This window comes from Ixodes scapularis, unplaced genomic scaffold (assembly GCF_016920785.2).
Source record: "Ixodes scapularis isolate PalLabHiFi unplaced genomic scaffold, ASM1692078v2 PGA_scaffold11__112_contigs__length_91849675, whole genome shotgun sequence".
NCBI classification, from domain to species: Eukaryota; Metazoa; Arthropoda; class Arachnida; order Ixodida; family Ixodidae; genus Ixodes; species Ixodes scapularis.
The window spans coordinates 24,615,533-24,636,495 of record NW_024609837.1 but is presented as its reverse complement, the minus strand read 5'-3'; the positions used below and the strand labels follow the sequence as shown (position 1 = coordinate 24,636,495).

The 20,963-nt window shown below is 46.5% G+C and overlaps 1 protein-coding gene across 1 annotated transcript; it reads right to left on the bottom strand.

Annotated features, from left to right (window-relative positions):
* Nucleotides 1-1,874: 1,874 nt before the first annotated feature.
* LOC115328111 (chitinase-3-like protein 1) lies at nt 1,875-15,291 on the bottom strand. Its single transcript, XM_042289156.1, has 8 exons — nt 15,186-15,291; nt 13,481-13,717; nt 11,597-11,853; nt 9,883-9,986; nt 6,602-6,725; nt 5,465-5,650; nt 3,497-3,619; nt 1,875-2,988 (listed from the first exon to the last, which is right to left on the bottom strand). Exons 1-8 carry the CDS (start codon nt 15,289-15,291, stop codon nt 2,275-2,277), a joined length of 1,851 nt encoding a protein of 616 aa, XP_042145090.1. The 3' UTR covers nt 1,875-2,274.
* Nucleotides 15,292-20,963: the final 5,672 nt, after the last annotated feature.

The window sequence follows — 20,963 nt, the reverse complement described above, 5'->3', positions numbered from 1 at the left end:
CCCCCTCCCCCCCCCCCCCCCCCCCCCCCCGCAAAAAAAAAAAAAAAAGAATGAACAAAGCCTACTAATTATCACCGCTGCTTGAAACGTTGATGACACACCAAAAGAACCAAAAAGCGCGCATTCTGTTCAAATTTTTTTTCTAATATTCTTGTACACCAACATGTCTCCTCCGAAATGTAATATTGTACAGCCGGAGGCCCTCGCTAAATCTCCGACTTTGTTGTCCGTGTAGTATTTATGCTTTCCAGCGTTGGTGGCACAAGCAAGCTCGACAGGCTTCCAAAGATAGGTGCGACCGGAAGTCGCTTGGAACGCAGGCAGCGGCTGAAATACTGCCCCCTCTTGACAGCCGTGGAATCCTTAATGGCGGGCTAAAACCGCAACATCACGGCACACGTTATGCGTTTGGTTGGAATAGAAGAAGACCCACTGGGGGGGAGGGAGGAGGAGGAGGAGGGAAGGAAAGGAAAGGTGGTGAGCGCAGTGACGTTGCAATTTCGAGGCTATTTGATTGGCTCGTCGGCTCGCAGTGTTGGCCGCTCTCCGACGTTCGCGATCTTATGGGATGGCTTGCACGTTCCACGATGTCAATTGTTCCGCCATTGTGCGGTGGTACCGACCTTCTAATAATCGGCACGCGAATTTCGAAAGGGGCCTTTGAGCGACGCGGTCGACCTAAAGCGTCGCTGTGGTCGCAGCTCGCGATTGACCGAACTTTGTATTAATTTGTATTAATTTGTCTTTCATCGATGGAACTCGGCGCAATGTCAGGGTATTATAACTGTTGGTTTAAGAATGTGAAGACTCCAAGCCTCCATTGTTATTTCTACAGACACCGTGAAACTTCTATCGTATTTCCCAGCTGATGATAAGTATAGTCAAAGATAACTACTCATGACGCCACGGCGAGGCAAATTCTGATCATGACGTCACGAATGGAAACCATAAGAAGGTGCCACCGAAACATCTGGGCGCTAATATTCCATTAAGAAAGTAACTTTCGAAATTACATAGCAAGAGCTAGGGCAGGATTTATTCACTCGATATTGTTGAATAATGATCTCGCTGCACGGAATCCCCGGCAGGTGTGTTGCTTCAGATTTATTATTCATAGCTGAAAGAAATTGATCGCCACATGGCCAGTCGATTCCATAACTCGGACTGAGACAGCGGAGGTTGGTTTCAGCGGCATATATTTCTTTTAATCGTCGTAAGTTGCACAGAAACACACAGAAAGCCTCAGAAGTGATTATGCGATGTTATAAATTACCGGTGGATGTCAATGCGCTTTTATTACTTCGCAACAGTTTTTTTGCGTGTTTTTTTTTTCTTTTTAAATATTTTTTGTAGACTTTGTGCGAAGCAAACATCAGTTACTCACACATCTGTGTGGTTCAATAAAAAAAAAGTTGTGGAAAAACACTTCGTTTTGAGAACTGAGTACACTACACATCAAGCAGCTGAAAATTCCGCAGCTTTGTGCTAAATTGAGAAAAAAAGGTCCCCGATTTGTCTGAAAATTACACGAACAAACCTGCAAACATCGTTGGAATAGCATCCGAAATATATATATATATATATATATATATATTTTTTTTTTTTTTTTTGCGAAGCTATTTAATTTACAATTTTGGTCCTGATCGTGTTTTTCAGACTGAAAGTCTGGCAACAGCGAAAAAAGGAACGCTAGCGGCAGGCAGGGTACAGTAGGCAGGGCGTTCACTCTTTGGACTGTATGATTTGTTCCCAACTGCCTACTAGTAGTTTCACGGTGTCAAAAGAATGCTTTGGAAGCTTGCTCCAGCACCCGAGCAGCTGCACAAAACAAATACTCGGCACAGTCCATTTTTTTTTTTTTTTTAGGCTGCTTGTTTGACTGGCGAGCCTGCCCGCCACTAACGTGACCGCACTGAAAAGCGCGGCTATATTTGAATTTTGGTTTTGGCATCATTTTCACTTGCCGATTTCTCGATAACCATTCTGAATTTCGCGATCTACTAAATAGCATACTCGAACGGGTAAAGACCGGGGAAGAAGACAATTCACGAAAGCGTGGACTGCCATAGATTATAAACTATATAGTCACTGACAATACAGGGCGTGACTTAGTCTGATGACGCTTCGCGATTGGCTCTCCAGAGTTCTGATCGGCTAATGCCGTCATCTGATTGGATGCGGAGCGATGATAAGACGCTTGAGACTCGTCACGCCCCGAGTTTCTTAACCTGTGATTGGCCAGCATTTAGAGTCCTTCGAAAGCATCCTCCACCCTCAGTAAAAATGCAAGAAGCGCGTCTTCTCCTGGGTCAAGTAGTGATCCTTGCAGTCAGGAACGTCGTCGGGCCAGACACAAAGGTTGTTGGCGGGGTTGAACACTGTTCCGGGAGCGCAGCTCTTCTCAAACGCCATGACGCCCTCGTTCTGGTGAACGCAGTCGAAGAACTTCTGGCAGTTAGAGGGATGCCTAAAGGTACCGCTCTGCGTGCACTTGAACTCTGAGGACGCCGTGGTACCGGTGCCGGGGTCCGGCGAAGGAACCCAAACGGAAGTGGTGATCTCCGGCGTGCTCTGAGGTGTCCACCCAGACGGCGTGAATGTCGAGGTCCCCTCGTCCTTGGGCGTTACAGTGGGCCACCAGACCTTCTGGGTCGTGGGCGTCTCTCTGGAAGGCGGCATGGTGTCCCGGATGGTGGTCGGCTGTGGCCACCAGACCTTCTGGGTCGTGGGTGCCTCCGACGGTGTCACGGGGTCCTTGGTGCCCGGCTGCGGCCACCAGGTCTTCTCGGTCACTGGCGTCGCGGTGGTGGGAACTGTCGGTGGCATGGGCGGTGGAGTGGCGATGACTCCCGGTCCGCCCAGGGCGAACGCCTGGTTGATGGTGCTTAGCATGGGGTACTTGATGCCGTGACATGTTCCCTGGAAGTCGTCCGTTTCTATGGACCAGACCATGCCGCCGGCGAGCCCCAGGGCCTTGGCGAACTCCACCTGTGGGAGTTAAGACAGGGTTAGAATGTCCACTGGTTCCGTATTGTCGGGTGTAACGTCAACATAGGGAACACTCTGGTCGGGTTCTGGTATTGCATATTCGCACAACACGTGGACAGGAAGATGTATATATGTCGATGCCTTTATCTCGTTCCCCACGCTTTTACCCGTGGAATTCACATTAATTTGTTAACAAGCTGTTTGGTCACTAAGTTAATTGGGAACAAAATAGCTGTTTTCAAAGTAGACAACGATGTGTGGAAGGCAAGGAAAAGACTGGCACAAAAAGCGACATGAAAAAGCAGGGAAGTGTGTCAGGGTCAGGTAATGAAGATGCAGTTTCGGAATGAACAAAATCGCACTGAAGTAAGTTGCAAGTTTTCTTTTAAGTTATAAATTATAATGTATTCTATGTACAAGAATTCGGCTCATATGACCCAAGCGGTCTGTTTTATTAGTATGCTTTGTGATTGATGATTTATGCTCTTTACTTAGGCGATAGAATTACCTTGGCAGCGATGCTTTCCATGTCATCGTAGCCCACCCACTGTCGATCGTAGTAGGCGTAGGGTGCCATGTAGAAGGGATCCTTCACGACGGTCCAGCTCTGCCGTTTGAAGGCCTCGCAGATCTGTTTGCAAGACGCGCAAATGTTGGGCGCGGACATAAATATCACACTCAAGCAAATTCAAAATGATGAAACAAGACTGAGCAAGATATGTCTGACAAGAAGAGTACAAAGTGATCATAACAGGACACGTACAGCTATATGGACCATGCAGAGCAATGGAAAGCAAAATCGCTTCAATTCATAGTGTTCTTTTTTGATTTCCGCACGGTGACTCTGCCGCCCCCTTCTAATCTACTTTGTCTTTCACACTTTGTTCCTTTCTGTCGAGCTTATGCAACACTGCCATCACATCCTCACGAACGATGTAAGAATGCGCATGTGACGGATCATCGATTAAACCACGATTCATGACGATGAGAAGGCAAGATGGCGTTCAATTCTTGGCTAGTCGACGGCGACTCCTTCCCTTTGGTGAAGTCCCGTTATTGTGGACCGAATCTCTTGGTGCGGCTCAGCAACAAGAATTACTGCCACGCCGAAGATCTTCTTGGTTGCAAGCTTGGCGCCCCGACTGGTGCCCCATGCACGCTTGAACGTGGCCTTGGCAAGCTTGAAGTTGCATGGGCCTGCCCGCACGTGAAGGGACATGGCGGCGGCCAGATACCCTGCTTCCGTTCACCCTTAATTTAAGCCGAGACTGAAGCCAATGCCACAAGCACGACAGCTCGAGGTCGCTGCTTTGAAGCGTTCTTCCGCAGGACGAGCACTCGCGCTAGAAATGCACGTCTCAAAGCCAGGAGCACGGGCTAGCTCGCGCTTATAGCTTAAGCTTAAGGTTGAACAGAGTGTATAGAGAGTATTCACTGAAGACCATAGCTGTGTGTGCGACTGCTGAACGCGTGCTGACGGGGAGCTACCACAGTTCATTCCGCACGTCATCAAAATTGCCGGTCTTAGCAGCCTATCAATCTGAGCTCGTTCTGAGCATGCGCTACATCGCCCTCAAATTTTGCGTCAATAGACCGATCTCACCAGCAGTTTGACGACGCCACCGCTGCCGCAATGCATCAAGGGAACTTTGGTCGTTCTGCACGCGTGCGACAATCACGCTGGAACTCTGAGCGTGAGGAGCACGAGACAGCACGCGAGCCCTCGCACGCACGGCCATCTGCCACCTGTGAACTAAAGTTATGGCGGCGTCACGCATGCGCCAAACGCTTAGTCTGTCTATTCGCCATTTTGTTGTTAGAGTGGGTGAGTGAGAAAACGTTTTATTGGTCAGAAGACAAAGAAAAAAAGATGCGCAATGAAACTTGCTAGCTTTTGTGCACTACCGCTTTAAAGGCGTCGCGTGAATCTTCTGAATACTCGCCTTCAGCATGCGCCAGACAGCTCGTGACATCAAAACGGTGGACGAAATTACGTCGGGTGAAAACACTCTATACGAAATAACTACACCCAAATGAGTTTGTGTATATTTTTAAAGTTGTAAGCAACCACTTAAAAAAGAAATCCTTTTTTCTTTCTTTTTAATTTTTTTACTACGATTCTTCAAATTAAAATTTCTATCCATTTCGTGCTCAGATTCACTGTGATGTACCAGGGCTGTGAGGGCTTCGGAGTTCAAACCCCTGATTGACGTCAGACTGGTTCGATCCCACTTCTGTCACTATGTTTTGTTTGTTATAAACATAATTTGGTCACATGTGGTGGACAACTAGGCTACACCAAAAAGGCTTCACATCGCACTCGCGCGTCTAGCAGGGGACAGAGTACACATAGGGTAGGGAACGCTCGTTGTCAGCTAAATTAAATTTTATTTTACTTCCTTATCTATGCCATCGTTACTCCTTTTATTTATTTATCACTGCAATGCAGTGCGTATGCTCGGTGGAAAATGGTTACCTCGTTGTATCCGAGAGAGCCCGGTTCTCGAGTGAAGGGTCCAGCCGTGCCCGGCTGCGGCGCCGGGGCTCCGGGGTAATGGTCCTCTGCTCTCTGCAGCGTAAAGGCCCGCCCGTACAGGCCCATGCCCAACACCATCTTCTCTCGAGCAGCTCCTTGGGAGATCCAGTAGTTCACCGAGAAGTTCTGCGAGGAAGCAACCAGAATCCGTGACTTCAAACCTCCACAAGTCCATCGTCATCCTATTTTAGCCATCTCGCTCCAGTTTTCCTTATTTCTTTTATTTTCATATTAAGACGATGATTTTGCCAATGTACGTACCGTATACGCCCAGAGGGACATATGGGGGTGGCTAATCCTCGCGATAAGTCGGCTAATTAATTAAAATTTGTTAATTAACGTTAGTGAAAATAGTCATATCCTCGCAATTAGAAATTTGCTGAGCGTCGTCCAAAACCCCTCAATCAGTAATTTTTAGAAAGTCTTTGAGCGCGTGAAAAGCGCTACAGTGCGCTGGAGTTACCACTCTTGGAGCAGGTACAAGGCTGGGGCTAGAGAAGATACGGAAACATCGCGCGGGCGCCTTACCGCAACCGCTAGCCTTGTACCTGCTTCACGATTGGTAACTTCAATGCACGCTTCTCACGCGCTGAAAGTCTTTCTGAAAATGACTGATTTTGTGCTTTTCGACAGGGCTCAGCAAGTTTTTAATTGGAACCATATGTCTATTTTCACTAATCAAAAAGTTAATGAACGAATTTTAATTAATTAGCCGACTTATATCGCAAAGATTAACCCCCCACATAATGTCCCCCTGGGCGTATAACTCACTCGTACAAACCGCATAAGTGTAGCTTTCGTGGCTTTCATGTAGCTTTGATGGCTGTAAGAAGAAAGAAAAAAAAAATACCCTGTATATAACGTGATATTTCATAAATTGACATGAAATCACGCACTTAAATTGTAGTGCACGAACACTTTTCGTCTCTGGCGAAAAAAAAATCATCTGACCCCCAAGAAACATGGACGAGTCAAGATATATGCGCGGAGAACTCAGACATTTCCTCTGTGGTTAGCACTAACGCGACCGTTGCGCGCCTTGCAGAAGCGACGACAGAAGGCGACTGATGGACTTGCCAGGTTGAGGATGTATTCGTCTGCCGGCTCTTCGGGTCGAGAGTACAGAGGAGCGTGGTGACCCGTCTTCTTCTCCCAACCCCCGTGGAAGTCGTACGCCATCACGTGAATGAGATCCAGGTACCTGCGTGGGAAGGGAAAAAAAAACTAGGGTGGTGATGGGTTGTTGATGCGTGTCGAGCAGAGGAGTGTGTATTAGGGCGATGATGACTTTGAACAAACATTTCGGGAGAGTTGGCGTCTGTCCTGTTCTCTTCGTTTCTTCTGTGTCCTCGTTTTGTTCGCGCTTTTTAATCCTTTTAATCGAGAAAAATATTTCTAAGGCTGCTGGCGCACGCGGTGTCCGCGCTTCTGCAAACGACAGAAATGTCTACTGAGAAAAAAACACCATGCCTGCATAGACATATACTCGGGACCAGGGATGGGCAGTATTTCAAATACAAGTATTTGAAATACGTATTTCAAATACTTTGTGTATTTTGTATATGTATTTAATTACAAATTGGGTAATGTATTTGACGTGTGTATTTAAATACTAAAACGTGGGTATTTCAAATACAATTGTAATTAAATACAATTTTGTGGGCAAAAATACATCCCTCAAATCCATTGTCACGACTCATTTTGCTCATCCTAAGACGTGTCCAGAGCAGGAAGAAAACTACGTTCTGCACCGAATGCAGTGTCTCTCTATCAAGTGCAAGCGTTTAGTGACTGTGATTACGGTGCTAGTCCAGGGCAAGAATAGTGACGAAATCGACGTTCACAGGCAGACTGGCTAAATAAGTGCCTGTGACAACCTCTGATGCTTTCCAGCCTGATTTCCATCCATAGTTTTGCCTGGAACATTCTAAATGCGCGGGTCGTCCAGATTTTCGTAACTGGTGCGAGTTGCAACAATAAACAATTCTCTGGCTAGCGCTGCGCGTCTTGGTCGTCTCAGTTCTTTGTTGGTCTATACCAAAATGTAACAAAAAAAAAAAAAAAAAAAGCTGCTTGAAGCTCTGTACTTTTTTTTTTACCTATTACGTCCAAGCTGAATACATTTTTTTTGTGTGTGATTATATTTCTATTACGTTACTAGAGCCTCGCACACTAACTCCAGAGTGTGCGATGCAAAATTAAAATGAGATATCCAGAAACCCGTTGCAGGTGCCCTGAAGTCGCTGACGCAAATTTTGAGGAATGTATTTGGAAAAGTATTTGGTGGAGATCAAATACATTTGGTTGTATTCGTATCTTGTACTTAAATGCTTTTTTGGAAATGTAATTAGATATGTAATTAAATACATTTTTGATGAAGTATTTTGTATTTGTATTTCGATACATATTTGCATGTATTTTGCCCATCCCTGCTCGGGACCAACCTTTCTGGGATGCATAGAAGTGACGAGTACAACCTCCCGCGCGAACGCCCACCGGTCGGTAGATGAGGGCCTTACCGCGGCGTGGATCAGCAAGTCAGCGAGGCTAGGCATGTACCTTCTGCCACACGCCCTAGCCTAGTATCTCCTGTTCGCGCGAAATGTTAAAAAAAATCTGGAGGATGTACAACCAGTTTCTGCGAGAGTCTTTTTATAGTCATAACTAGGGTTCCTTGTTTTCGACATTTATTTTTCTTCAAATTCGGGAGTTATTTATCGGTGCTTATTACCCCCCCCCCCCCCTTAAATCGGTGTTTTTTCTATGTAATTTCAATGCCGGAGAGAAATCGGTGTTTACCGGGCTCGTGTTGTACACTGACTACAATTACTCGAGAAAATATTATAATTTTTAATATTTGCTTCAGTACTGGTAAAGATAAAAGAAGGGAACGGGTCGAGGGAACAATCCCAAGGACAGTTCAGTGCGGCTGTGTTCCGGGTCAACGATAAAAAAAAAAAAAAAAAAAAAAAAGTGGGGGAGAAATTTTATTTTTGTAAAGCTAGCGTCTTTTTCTTTTGAATGACAGTTTAAATTTTTTTTTTTTTCAGTTTTTACCGATTCAGACAAAACCGCCTTATCGGTATATACCTGGGGGATCGGCGGCCGAGTGGGCTAGCGTACACGTACCAGCTCGGAGCACCTGGAGCGAAAGCTCGCGCTGCAGAACCCAAGGATCCTTAGTTCAATCCCCACCCCAGTCCGTTTCGACCTGGACGGGCATCGTACCGGCGTGGGGTTTTGTATCACTACTGAGTATTCATTTGAGGCTTACGTGCGAGTTGCGCGCGGTGCATGCTAGGTAAATCTCCCTCTTTGGGTCCGACCAGAGCCGGGTCCGACGGCAGACAGCCGCGGCTGCCGCGGCCGCAACGGGACCAGCGGCACTATACGCCACGAATCTTTCTCTGGTTTCGGTGACACTGGAATTTGCTGCGCCAGTATGGTGTCCGGCGTGATGGCAGGCTGCCGCACCAGGTCACAGTCGAAGAAGAAAAAACAGGAGAGCAAGCTTGCGAACTCTCTTTTCTTCAAGATCCCGAGAGTCTGAACCAGTGATTTCCCTACACACCCCCTAGGGGGGAGAGGGGAAGGGGTTCCCTTGTTGTTCTGAAGGCACCCGTTTAATTCGCAACGACTCCTCTATTCTCAATGCCAACACCCCCTCCCCTTAACCCCTCCCTCTAAAAATTTGGGCACCCCGCCTAATTTCAGTTCCTGGGGAAGCCCCTGGTCTGAACACACGAGTGAGAGAAAAGACGCAGTCGCTCTCCATGAGAAGTCACGCGAATGGCTTGCGCGCATCAACCCGAAAGACCTCGACAAAAACTTCGACAAGTACCGCGAGGGTGTTCAAGGCACTTTGTCTCGGGTAAGTGTCGGCACCGTTTGCGCTCGCCAAACGGCGTCCAACTAAAAAAAAAAAAAAAAAAAAAAAGATATTTGTGATTTTGGAGGCCAAATGATGAAGTGTTTTTCGTCAAATACAGAACCGCTTCAGTTTCCCTCCTACAGGGAATCGAGTTGCTTGGTCGCATAGTCTCTAAAAACTTCGTCGAGAACGGTCATTTTAGTGTTTTTCACGTCAGTATATTCTTTTTTTTTTTTTCGTTTGTCAAATTTAAAATTGCTTCCTCGTTCGTGCTTGCAGTGAATTGTGATTTTCGTGGTGGCCGTTGCAAACTTGATGTCATTATTGCATCCTTTCGTCCCTAACAAAATGTATTCTAAATCATCGCACTTCTTGTGTGTGTGTGTGTGTGTGTTTAATCTTATTTAAAAAAAAATACATATATGACCGAAACGTATCGGTGTTGATACCGGCACACTCCGTAGGACAGCGCTAAGATTGTGCTCACCTTGACACCTGAGGCACGTCGTACGCCTTGTCCATGAAATGTTTTCCTGCCGCCACAGCTGCCGTGAGCAGTAGCCCGTACGGCTTGAACTCTTGACTCAGCTCCTGCCAAGTAGCATTTTTTTTATCCCCATTATCATCATCATTATCGTTTTATTTCTGTGCTCATAAGCAACAACAGTTACATCGAATGTGTGGTATACCGTTTAGCACGACATGACATGTCTGGTATAGTTGCTTGGAGTACTTGAAGTAAAAGAAACACGTTCGTACTTTTACATCTAGTAGTTTTTAACACAAAGTGTACTTTATGGGTAGTTTTCTATGAGAAAATCGTCATAAACGAGCGCCATGAGCGAACGTCCTGAAGGAGCGTTACAAGTGACGTCACGAGACTTGGAGCGCAAGTTCGTCTGCTTCTTTTGCGGGCGTCGTGGTGACGTCATGACGCCGAGCCCTGATTGGTTCTGAATGAAGGAAAGTGGGTAGGCCTCAAGGCAGTTCGCTTTGAGGTCTACCCACCATCTTTCCATCAGAGCCAATCAGAGCTCGGCGTCTTTCTGACGTCACCGCAATTCCCGTACAAGAAGCAGACGACTTTATCTCCGCATACGCATTTTCTGTTTTCCCGGGAAATTCGGCATCGAAAGTTTGATAAAACACCCCTTCCTTTCCTTTTTCCCACCTTAAAAATTTACACGTGCAAAATTCAAGGCAGCCGGACTTGCCAAGTCCGGCTTCAGGGCGCTACCATCTTGCTCGGTTGGGGTGCGCTTGAACGCGTCATAATCTGATTATGAAGACTTGTTAAGCTAAGGGCGTCGTTTGCGAGTCCGACTTCAGGGCGCCGCCATCTTGCTCGTTGGGGTGCGCTTGGACGCGTCGTAATCCGAGTACCAAGCCTTGCTAAGGCGTCATATGGATTATGGCCGCGCCCAAGCGCACCCCAACGAGCAAGATGGCGGCGCCCTGAGACCGGACTTGCAAAAGTGTATACACAATTGCAAGTACGGCCTCAGGACGCCGCCATCTTACTTATTGGGGTGCGATTGGGCGCGTTTAAATCCGATTACGGCGCCCCTTAGCAAGGCGTCGTAATCGGATATAAACGTGCCCAAGAGCACCCCGACTGATCAAGATGGTGGCGCCCTCAGGCCAGTTTCCCGCAAAATATAGCAGGAAAATTCAAGTCACGTAACCTTCAATTTCTCAGCTAATTTTGGCAAGCAAATTGACTCCACGTGACCTATACACCAATTCAATTTCCCCGCTAAATTGAGCTGGAATTTGCCGTCACCTGTTGTGAGGTCACCTAACCTTTACACCAGTCCACCTTCCCCAAAAAATTTTGTGGGGAAAGCCGGATAGCACTGTGTGAGTGGGGGAAGGGGGAGAAGGAGTGAGAGGGAGGGGAAGAGGGGCATCGTAAGGAGGGGAGGGGATGGATTGGGAGAATAAAAGGAGGAAAGAAGGATGGGGGTATGGAAATACAAATAAATACATAAAATAAACAATTATATGTATACAGAGGGGGAGAGAGAGAAAAAATAACAAAGAACAAAGCAAAAATATTTAAAAAGGAAGTGTTTGTGGTTTGTACGAAACACATTATGTGCTCCTTGGTCTTCGTCAACATAGCATAATCAAGCTTGTGTAAATTTTTTTATGTCTATGCTTCAGGAAGCGCCAACACTAAGGAGTATTAGGAGTACTACCTTTAGCAGCTCGACGAAGTTGGCCTTGTCGGCATCGACACCTCCCCTGGAGCCCGGGTACTCCCAGTCCATGTCGAGGCCATCGAAGCCGTACTTCTTGCAGAAGTCTACCACGCTGTCCACGAAGATCTTGCGGCTCGACCGGGCCATGGCCATGGCCGAGTACTTGACCGACCCTTCATTCCAGCCGCCGATGGCGATCAAGGTCTTCAACTTCGGGTTCTGCTTCTTCAGGGCTGTGAACCTCTTGAAAGCTCCTGGAGATAGTTCCTCGATTGAGCTTTACTCGTTCACGCTTACCATCTGACCTTATATATAAGTAGATAGACGCTGAATCGGACATGTTCCCGCGAGGGGAATGGCTATCTGGAAGCCTCGGAGGGCAGCGGCAGCCATCTTGCACAGTGCTCTGAAGAAACTCTTAAGGCCCGGTCCCACCTCTAATACCCATCGTACAGAAGACAATCTACAAACACTGTCCGAGGCGCCTTTCTTCCTTGTATAACGGTCCCGTACCACATTGGCCATACAAAAATATGCGATAGCTGTAGCACGATCGCGCAGTGCGGGTGGAATGGTGCACGTGCGTGGATGCCACTGACGACCGCCACGAGTGCTCGGTGATGCGTAAAGTAAGTGGGTAAGCGCGATGAAAGTTTCTAAAACCTTATACAACATTACGCGCAGAAACTGGATACTGCCAAAGTGGGATTTCGCGTAACGCGAGTAATGTTTGAAAACGAGTCTTTCAAGCAGACGACACGGAAGACTCCTTTCGTCGCGTCGTTACTGGCGGGACGCCCCGCCCGGGCCTCCCCTCTCTTCTCTCTCGCCGCACTGCGCGGCCGACGGGAAAACCGCCTGCGCCAAGAAGGCTTTCTCCTTCCCTCTCCTCGCGTCAGGAGGGGAGAGAAAGGCTTTTCCGTAGCGGCGACGACAGCTTACGAGCTCGAAATCTCTGCCAAAGTGTCAGTGTCGCCGACTAGAGCGACAAACAAAACATTTTGAGGACACCTAAGCGCTTATGTGAGTTGTGAATGCGAAAGCCTGAATGTCGTTCTTCCGCTCTCTTAGTTCGTCTGCTGTGTACTGGCGTGGACGGCCGCGTTTCGTTACTGCCGAGGTTGCGGCCGCCTGACACGAGAGCGGTGGCCGAGCTCGTGCTCTCGGGAAGCGGCCGCCAATGTCTCTGTAAGAGCCGTTTTGCTCAGCCAATAAAAAAAAAAAAAAAAAGCTTTTTTTTTTGCTTTTTTTTTTTGTTGCGGGTACAGGCGCCGTTGGCTTCGCTCCATGGAATAGCTAATGCTTTAGCGTTAAAAACAAACGACAGCGACAAGCCTCAAACCAGAGACTTTCGCGATTTGACAGGCTTTGTAGAATAAAGGAGGATATGTCCAAACAGGAGCATCATGCACGCGAGGGTATCTTTGGCAGGCTTGCAATCACTCGTGCTTACTTCACGAGCACCGACCGACTAAACCCCCTGCCAAAGGTACCATCGGGAAAATGCTTCATGTGTTCGAGGCTTGATGCTGTCGTTTGTTTCTGTTTGTCGCTCTAGTGGGACTCAAGCATAAAGCTATCGCCAAAAAACTTTGCACGCATGTTCGAATCATACAAATAATGTATGATGCAAAACATGCTTCGCAGGTGCTTAAGGTGTGTCCGGAGACAAATCTGTCATCGCGTGTGCAGCGAACATCGTGTCCTTTATATGATCCATGCGCATGTGCGTGCACAGTCACTGAGCTGAGCATCTCATTATCTTCTCCGCAGCCAATCAGATCGCGGCATTAGTCGACAAGAACGCCGTAGGACCATTCACGAAGAGAGACGCGTGAAGATAATTTCTGAAGATGGTGAGTGACCTATAGCGAATCCTACCTTTGCCGTAGTTGTCCTCGAGGTCGTTCCAAGAGTCCAGGCTGCGAATCTTGTGGTCGCTGCCTAGGCCCGCGAATCCGTACACCAGATGGGTGCAGAGGTGCGGGTCGATGTTCTCCACGGGGTACTTGCCGTCTCCCGGACGGTACACCGCCCACGAGCCGTAGTAGCACACGACCTTGTAGTTGTGAGAGTCTGCGATAGAGCAGACACGTTCATCGTTAACTTGCTCACCCTCTAAATGACGTACGCTACTACTTCTGAAAAGTAAAAGCCGTTTTTTTTTTTGTTTCTTTTTAGAATTATTTTTTTATATTAGTGTCTTCATATTTCAGTATCTTCGCTTAATTATTTTTATATCAGTTTCTTTACTATGTCAGTATCTTCGCCATATGAGTTTTTTTTTTTCGCTGTATAAGTATCTTCGCTATATCAGAATGTTCGCTATATCAGTCTTGATGCGACAAACTGGTTAGTACTATAGACCGTTCCATTAGGGTCATAGCAGAGAGGGTAAAAGAGAAAAAAAATGCACTCCCCCTCTCACCCCGCATCTCGTCCGCTCCGCCGAGTGGGCTGTAGCTGTCGTCCGGCTGGCTTGCAAACTCGGTTTAAAATCGCGTCATTTTGGAACTTTCAAGCGCAGATACGCAGATTTTGGTATGCCAGTTATCGTGTAATACTATGCTAGATAAAAAGACTCACAGGGTCCAATTGCGCTGTTACCTGCGTGCAAATAAAAAGCAAACATAGGGAAAACTGTGCCAGATTGGCCGGTCTCTTCGGCGAAAAGTAAATCCGGTTGCTGTCCCTTTTTTACTCTACAAAAGTTCGTACTGGTGTAGGCCTTTAGCGACCCATGAGTGACAGTCTGAAATAATAAATAAAACGTGCTCTCCTGCCGCAATACACGCAGTAGTTGAGGGTAGTACTGCCGGCTGACTCAACTGCTATTTAAGTAACGGAAAAAAGATATACTAGTTGATTATTTACCGTAATAGAACAACAGAGAGCTATACGCTGATTTTGGAGTAGCCACAACTATTCTAAGAACGCGAACCACTTCACAACGGCAGCCACGAGCGAGAGTTCGATGTTCGGTAGAGCCCGCCGATACAGCCCAAAGGTGGAGAACGGCAACCTCCCGGTTTGTCGTCTGCTAGCGGAGTCGGGCGCGTGCCCTCTCTCTCGTTTTACCCCGCCGAACCCGCTGAACTTCCCGGATGTGTGGAGAGGGCGCTGCGGTCGAACAAAATGGTGCCGCCCAGAGAGCGCTACGCTCGGGGAAAACACTCGTGCAGTCACGTCAGTTATAGTCAAATTACTTTCAAGGGAAATTTCAATTATAATCCCACTCAGGTTATTGTACCACAAAAATAATCACAGGACATGGTTATTTTAAAACAAAACGGTCCCAAATAGAACAGCACTTCTGGAGAGATGAAGAACCGCAAAGATGAGGTTGTACTCAGAATAATTAAATCCCGAGAAAAGAGACGAAAGCGCCACACAAGATGAGGTTGGCGAAAGGTGTGGACCATACAAAGTGCTCGAGTTGATGCAACAGAAGACTCAACGTTTGAAAATTCAGCAACAGTGACAAACACAAAGGGGCATGTATACGATTTGAGATCTGTCACTACCATTTCCTTTATTGTGTGAATATGTGCATATGTAGTGCATTATGGAACTGCTGTGTACCTACTTGCATATCGTGGAGCAAGGGCGTAGCCCATGATAGGCGTTGCCGCTGCTGAAGAGGCCATGAGCAGCAGAGCCACAGGTGCCACGATAACCAGCATGATCAGCATCCCTGGAGCGTAGGGGAGCTGAAAAGGCAGGACGCCGATCTTTCATCCTGTCCAGTTGACGCTATAGTCATCCTGGTTTGTTGACGATCCTAGCCAGCTGAGCAGTTGACGTTGGGATCTTATTCAAAATTCAGGCATTCCTCATCTATTTAAAGATCAGGACTCTTTTGTGTACGGCATGGACTATGAGTGTATTTATTTATTTAAATACATTAAGAGCCCCGGAGTCGGGGTATTATACAATGGAATGGGTTTACAGAAAATGTGATGTTAACAATTTGCGGAAGAAGTCGATGTCTTGAGTGAAACGATGAATTCGGGCAGGCCGTTCAAGTCCACAGCTGTTGCTGGGAAAAGTTATTTAAATAATTTAAAGAATGTTGTATATCGGTTAAAAAGAAGGCCAACTTTCGCAGGGTGATCAGCACGAGTGAATATGCGATGTGGTGGCAAGATGAATGAGCTATGTAGGAAGGTGGTCATCGTAATAAAACCTGGGAAAAAGACACGATTGAGCACTACGCCTGCGTGAACATATAAAAGTCCAAGACAAGTTTTCTTTAAGTTCAGTGACGGAAGAGAACCGAGAGTACTCAGACGTTATAAAGCGAGCTGTGCACGGTTCTTAAGTGACTCCATGTCAGCTGCAAGGAATTTAAGATGAGGGTCCCAGATTGGTGATGCAAATTCTAATTTTGGGCGTACTGACGTGACGTACGCGAGGCGTTTAACAAGTGAGGACTCGGGACGAAGATTACGGCATAAAAGACCAAGAGTGCTGTGTGATGTGGGAATGGTGCTGTTCATATGAGTTTTCCAGGAATCTATATTAAGATTGCCAATAGAGCAGGAAGCATAAATATGTTGGCGAGTTAAAAAAAAAGAATTTAGATTTTGAAACATTTAAAAACATTTGCCACTTTGAACACCATGCGTTTAATTCGGTCAAGACCGGTCTGCAGATTGCTGAGTCATTAGTGTTAGCTATGGGTCTGTAGATCACACTATTATCGGCAAACAGGCGGACCGTAGAGGATAGCGAAAGGGGAAGGTCATTAACCTACAGAAGAAAAAGCAAGGGTCCAAGAACAGATATTTGTGGTATGCCAGAGGTTACAAAAGCGCTTCGGGAAAGGCAGTTGTTGACGTGCACATGCATGCTGGGTTCGATAGCAGAGAACATTTTCAATTCATATTAGAACGGAAGAATCAAGAGAAAGTGTGGACAGTTTTGTTAGTAGAAGTTCATAAGAAGCACGATCGAAAGCATTAGAAAAATCGAGAGAGATGGTATCAAGTTGAGGAGCGGTTTCTATGAAAATATGAATGTCATGGCTAAAAGCGGCAAGCTGCTTTTCGCAGGAGCGATGTTTTCTGAAGCCATGTTGGTTAGGAAAAAAAAGATATGATTGTGTTCTAAACATTGAATAACTTGGGAATGAATGGCATGTTGAATGAGTTTATAACAAACAGAAGTAATGATATGGATCGGTAATTTCGAGGGCAGTGCGCATCGCCACCTTAGTGAACCGGAACGACCTTCCCATCCCTCCAGTCGTCAGGAATAGCGCCAGTATCTAAGGACTGTTGCAACATAAAGGTTAGAAAAACAGTTGACATCGGTTTAGTAATCTTTGGCATTTTACTGTTTATGTCGCCAGCCCCTGGTGACGCTGAGAACTTAAGTGTACCTGTCAACTTGCTAATGCCGCCTTCCGAGAAAGTAATTAGATGCATTTGTGGAAATGACATGGTTCACAGTATTTGGCAATGCCGTGATGACGCAAACTGTTAAACACAGCGGATAATGCATCACAAATCTTTTCGACGGCATCATCATCAGCGAGATCAATTCTGTTATAATTTACCAAAGAAACCGGTTCACGATAGTGGGGATTTGTTATTTTCCAAAATTTCTGAGGGTTACTTTTGAGAATAGCGGCAAGATTCCTCTAATAAAATTGAGTTTTAGCTTTCGCGATAGTCGAATTGTTCAGTGCGAAAGTATCTGAGAAATAGGACCAAGCCTAATTGGGGCGTTTAGACGTCGGACACGTCGATACAATATTTTTTTCCGGTTACAGAGCGCCCTAAGCTGACTCGTTCTTCCGAAACTACGTGTGTTAGTGATATATGGCGGTCAATCAATCAAAGTAACGACTCTTTAAAAAGTACCCAATTCTTTTGTAGAGAGCGATACAAATAATTGGGGATACATGATTCCCAAAAAGATTTGAAGCCGAGGCCGAGCCGAGGAATAAAAACTCGAAACTAACCTTGAAAGGTTAATTTCGAGTTTTTCTCTGCACAGAGAAAACACTTTTTTTTTTCTGATTTAAATTAGCTCTTGTTTGGTGCGTCACTAATGCCTCGAAATACAAAAGTTCTCTAGACGTATCTGGTCTTCTACTTCATCCAGGCGGAGCTGCGTCTCATCGACGCTAGTTGTTGCTTTAAACACTGTTTTTTTAACACAAGCGATATCATATTTTAGTGCTTTACCTTTAACATCGCTTAGGTTCCCCCCGCGAGTTTAACTCATCTGAAGACTTGGTTGCCGTTTTCTGATCTGTGCGGATACCTCTAATTTCAGAAAGAAGGAATGCGTCAAGGACATCAAGTTTACCAAGAATAGCTTGCATAGTTAGATCATACGGACCAGGGTTAAACTCGTCCCCCGGTAAAAAAACGACACAGTGAACAAAAAAAAACAAACAAACAAAAAAAACACTCGTACACAATGGACATGCGGGCACCGGGGCATGGCAGCACGATCAGCAAAATGTTATCGCCTCGTTTGCGGAAATACGATATAAGTTGACACTTACCTGAAACTACACGGTGATTATTGAACGGCCGCGCTCACTAGCGAAAAAGTTGCGTAGCGGCGCATAATAAGTACAGCCCAAGTGGTCACCAGGGCGAGGCAGAGTAGATGGTGTTGACGAGTGATAGGCATCGATGAAAAAGGGCTGATCCACGAGACAAGAAACACAATGCGAAGCTATGCGAAAAAAAGACTCTGACGTTGGATGAACATCATGGAAGTTTCTCTTGTGTCCAATCCTGTTGACCACGTGAGTATACGTGCGTCCGATCGAGATCTTATCTTAGTGTCCACCAAGCATGTTTTCCGTTTACTGCGCAATCCCATTGCTGCAGTTGTGTCCATTACAAGGATTGGTATTTTCTTTGACCAGTGTTTTCTAGCAATAATTACCACTCGGCGTGCACCTGTTAATAATAATAATAATTTAAAAAAAAGACTGAAACAGTATTCACTGTTGCATGCAAATGAACGAGGTCGTAAAATAAATGTATCTGTTATTTTAGAACCGACTATCCAGAAACAAGAAAAGAAGTGCGCTCATGATACTGCCCTGTGCCAAATCTGCAAAGCGTAGCTTCCCTCTTTAACTCTGGTCGCAGGACTGACAGAGTCAAAAGGGGTTTTGTTAATTAAAAGATAACGCATTCAAGAACTCATGCCGGTTAATAAACAACTAATGCGTTTATGGGTTGAAAGAATCAACGAGAGGTTCCTCTTGGCATGATTCATTGCAAGTCATCGTGAAACCTGATTGCTAAACGTTCATTGCAAGTCATCGTTTCACTGTCACTGCGCTCCGTGTGTCGTACTCGTTTCAACCTCTGTCCTCGTCCTTTGCGCAGTTCATTTATTTCTACAAAAACCTGATTGTTCTACCATTGAACTGAACAGGTGATTAAAGGTGCCCAGAATCACAGTTTTCTAAAAAAAACAAATTAATGCCATATTGGAGCCTGATCAAATGCGATTGGCAGGTGATGAGTCACGCACTAGAATCAGCGGCCGCTCCCCATATCGGTTATCCTTCAACTATTTCACTTCAGACACTCGACGTCTGTAGGTGCGCACAGTGAGGTTACACGTAACGTGGGACGAAACATATTTTGCGGCCAGATAACGGCTTCCACCAGTTCATTCTACTGCTATGCGCCGTCGTGTTGCTCCCAAAACTGGCACCGTCCCTTGTCGGCGCTGCAAAGTACGTTGTTATACTTGTAAGAAGTACACGATGGCACCCGCACCTTTCGTCTCGACGTTGCTCCAGTGTTTTGCTGAGGTGGTTTCGAACAGTAGTGAAGACATTAGTTTCTTTATATATATATATATGTGTGTGTGTGACAGCTGTTCTAGAGGAAACGTGCGGCACCTATGGGTTGTTACGTGCACTTCTCCGACATTCCCCCGGGACCGCAGTCCTCGTTCTTTGCTTTTGTTCTTCGACTAGTCATGCTAGAGCGGAGTACTATAGACCGTTCCATAAATCGCCTTCTGCGTGCCGCCATCTTTGTCTGCTGGGCCGTGGAGCCCGTGGTGAGCATGCGCACTTGCTGTCTTCTGCGCAATGTCAGACTCCGCGCACGCATCCGCAGCCCTCGGTGACTCAGCATTTTCCCCCTAAATGATAAGCATTGAAAAAAAAAAAAAATGTGTAGCTTTTACAGCGCTTATCAGTCGGTCAACGAAATATGCCGGGCCACCGGGTTGTGGACTCCTACTCGGCGTCTGCTATTTCGCAGAAGACAACTACCGCACATGTTCAGAAAGCGTTTCGCAGTCCAGTAGACAAAGATGGCGGCACGCAGAAAACTATCTTGCCTACTCACCCTTCAATTGTCCGTCTGAACTTCAGAAACAGACTTGCGGGATAATCCTCCTTGCGAAGTCCCGAAGCAGGAGTCTTCTTGAGACCTTACCTACTGTCCAGGTCAAGAGCGTTTGACTGACTGGCACCTCGACCTGGCTATAATATACCGGACTTGAGACACGCGACTCGCCTTAACGAGGCTCTTCGGCTACTGGGTTTAAGATGCTGCCGGCTGCGTGCAAGGAATTGAATTTATATACGTGCACCGGCGGGTGTTATCCCTCTCCTCCTCCTCCTGTCTGTGCGTGAGGAGGGCGCCGCGAAAGGGTTGTGGTAGACCTGTTTACAGAGGCGACCAGGAGACTTGACCCATCGAAGCTGACATTGGGACAACCCTATCCGGTCAGGTAACCGCGACGAGCGACGTCTCCGACTCGAACAAAAGAAGACAAAAGCAAAAGAGAACGAAACGGGAGCTGAGGGACTAGGAAATGGTGCTTTTGCTTTGTTTTGTTTTCTGAGGTATAGTGGTGGTGATCGTTAAACAGGCTTCAAGAGTAAGACGCTACGATGCGATCTCATCAGTCTTTGGTAATAAACCGCGTGCTAGTGTTTTTATATTTAATTTGAGGTGATCGTCCTGTTCTCGGGAAACCCTCAGCTGTGTGTTGTACTGCCGAGTGCGGTCTACGCGTATACACTGTGATGTGGTAACGTGAGGCCTTTCGGTTCTTCAGACGTCTGCACGTTTCTTTCAATCTGAAGTTAATTAGGTGGGCAGTTGAATCGCTCATGAAATCATCGCTAGCTTTTAACTTGTGTGGACTCGTCTTGTTATTTTTTCTTGTTTTTTTTCTCTCGTGTATGTGTGTGTGGCAACCTGTTATCGTTGAGGATGTGCTGATGGATAGGGTCGTGGTAGCTTACGCCCCGAGAAAGGGGAAGAGGCTTAGCTTGCCAGAGCTCGAACTAAGCTGAACATAAATACGACAATGATATTGCGACAACGTGTTGCGTGCAATGGCCGTAGCTAGGCGT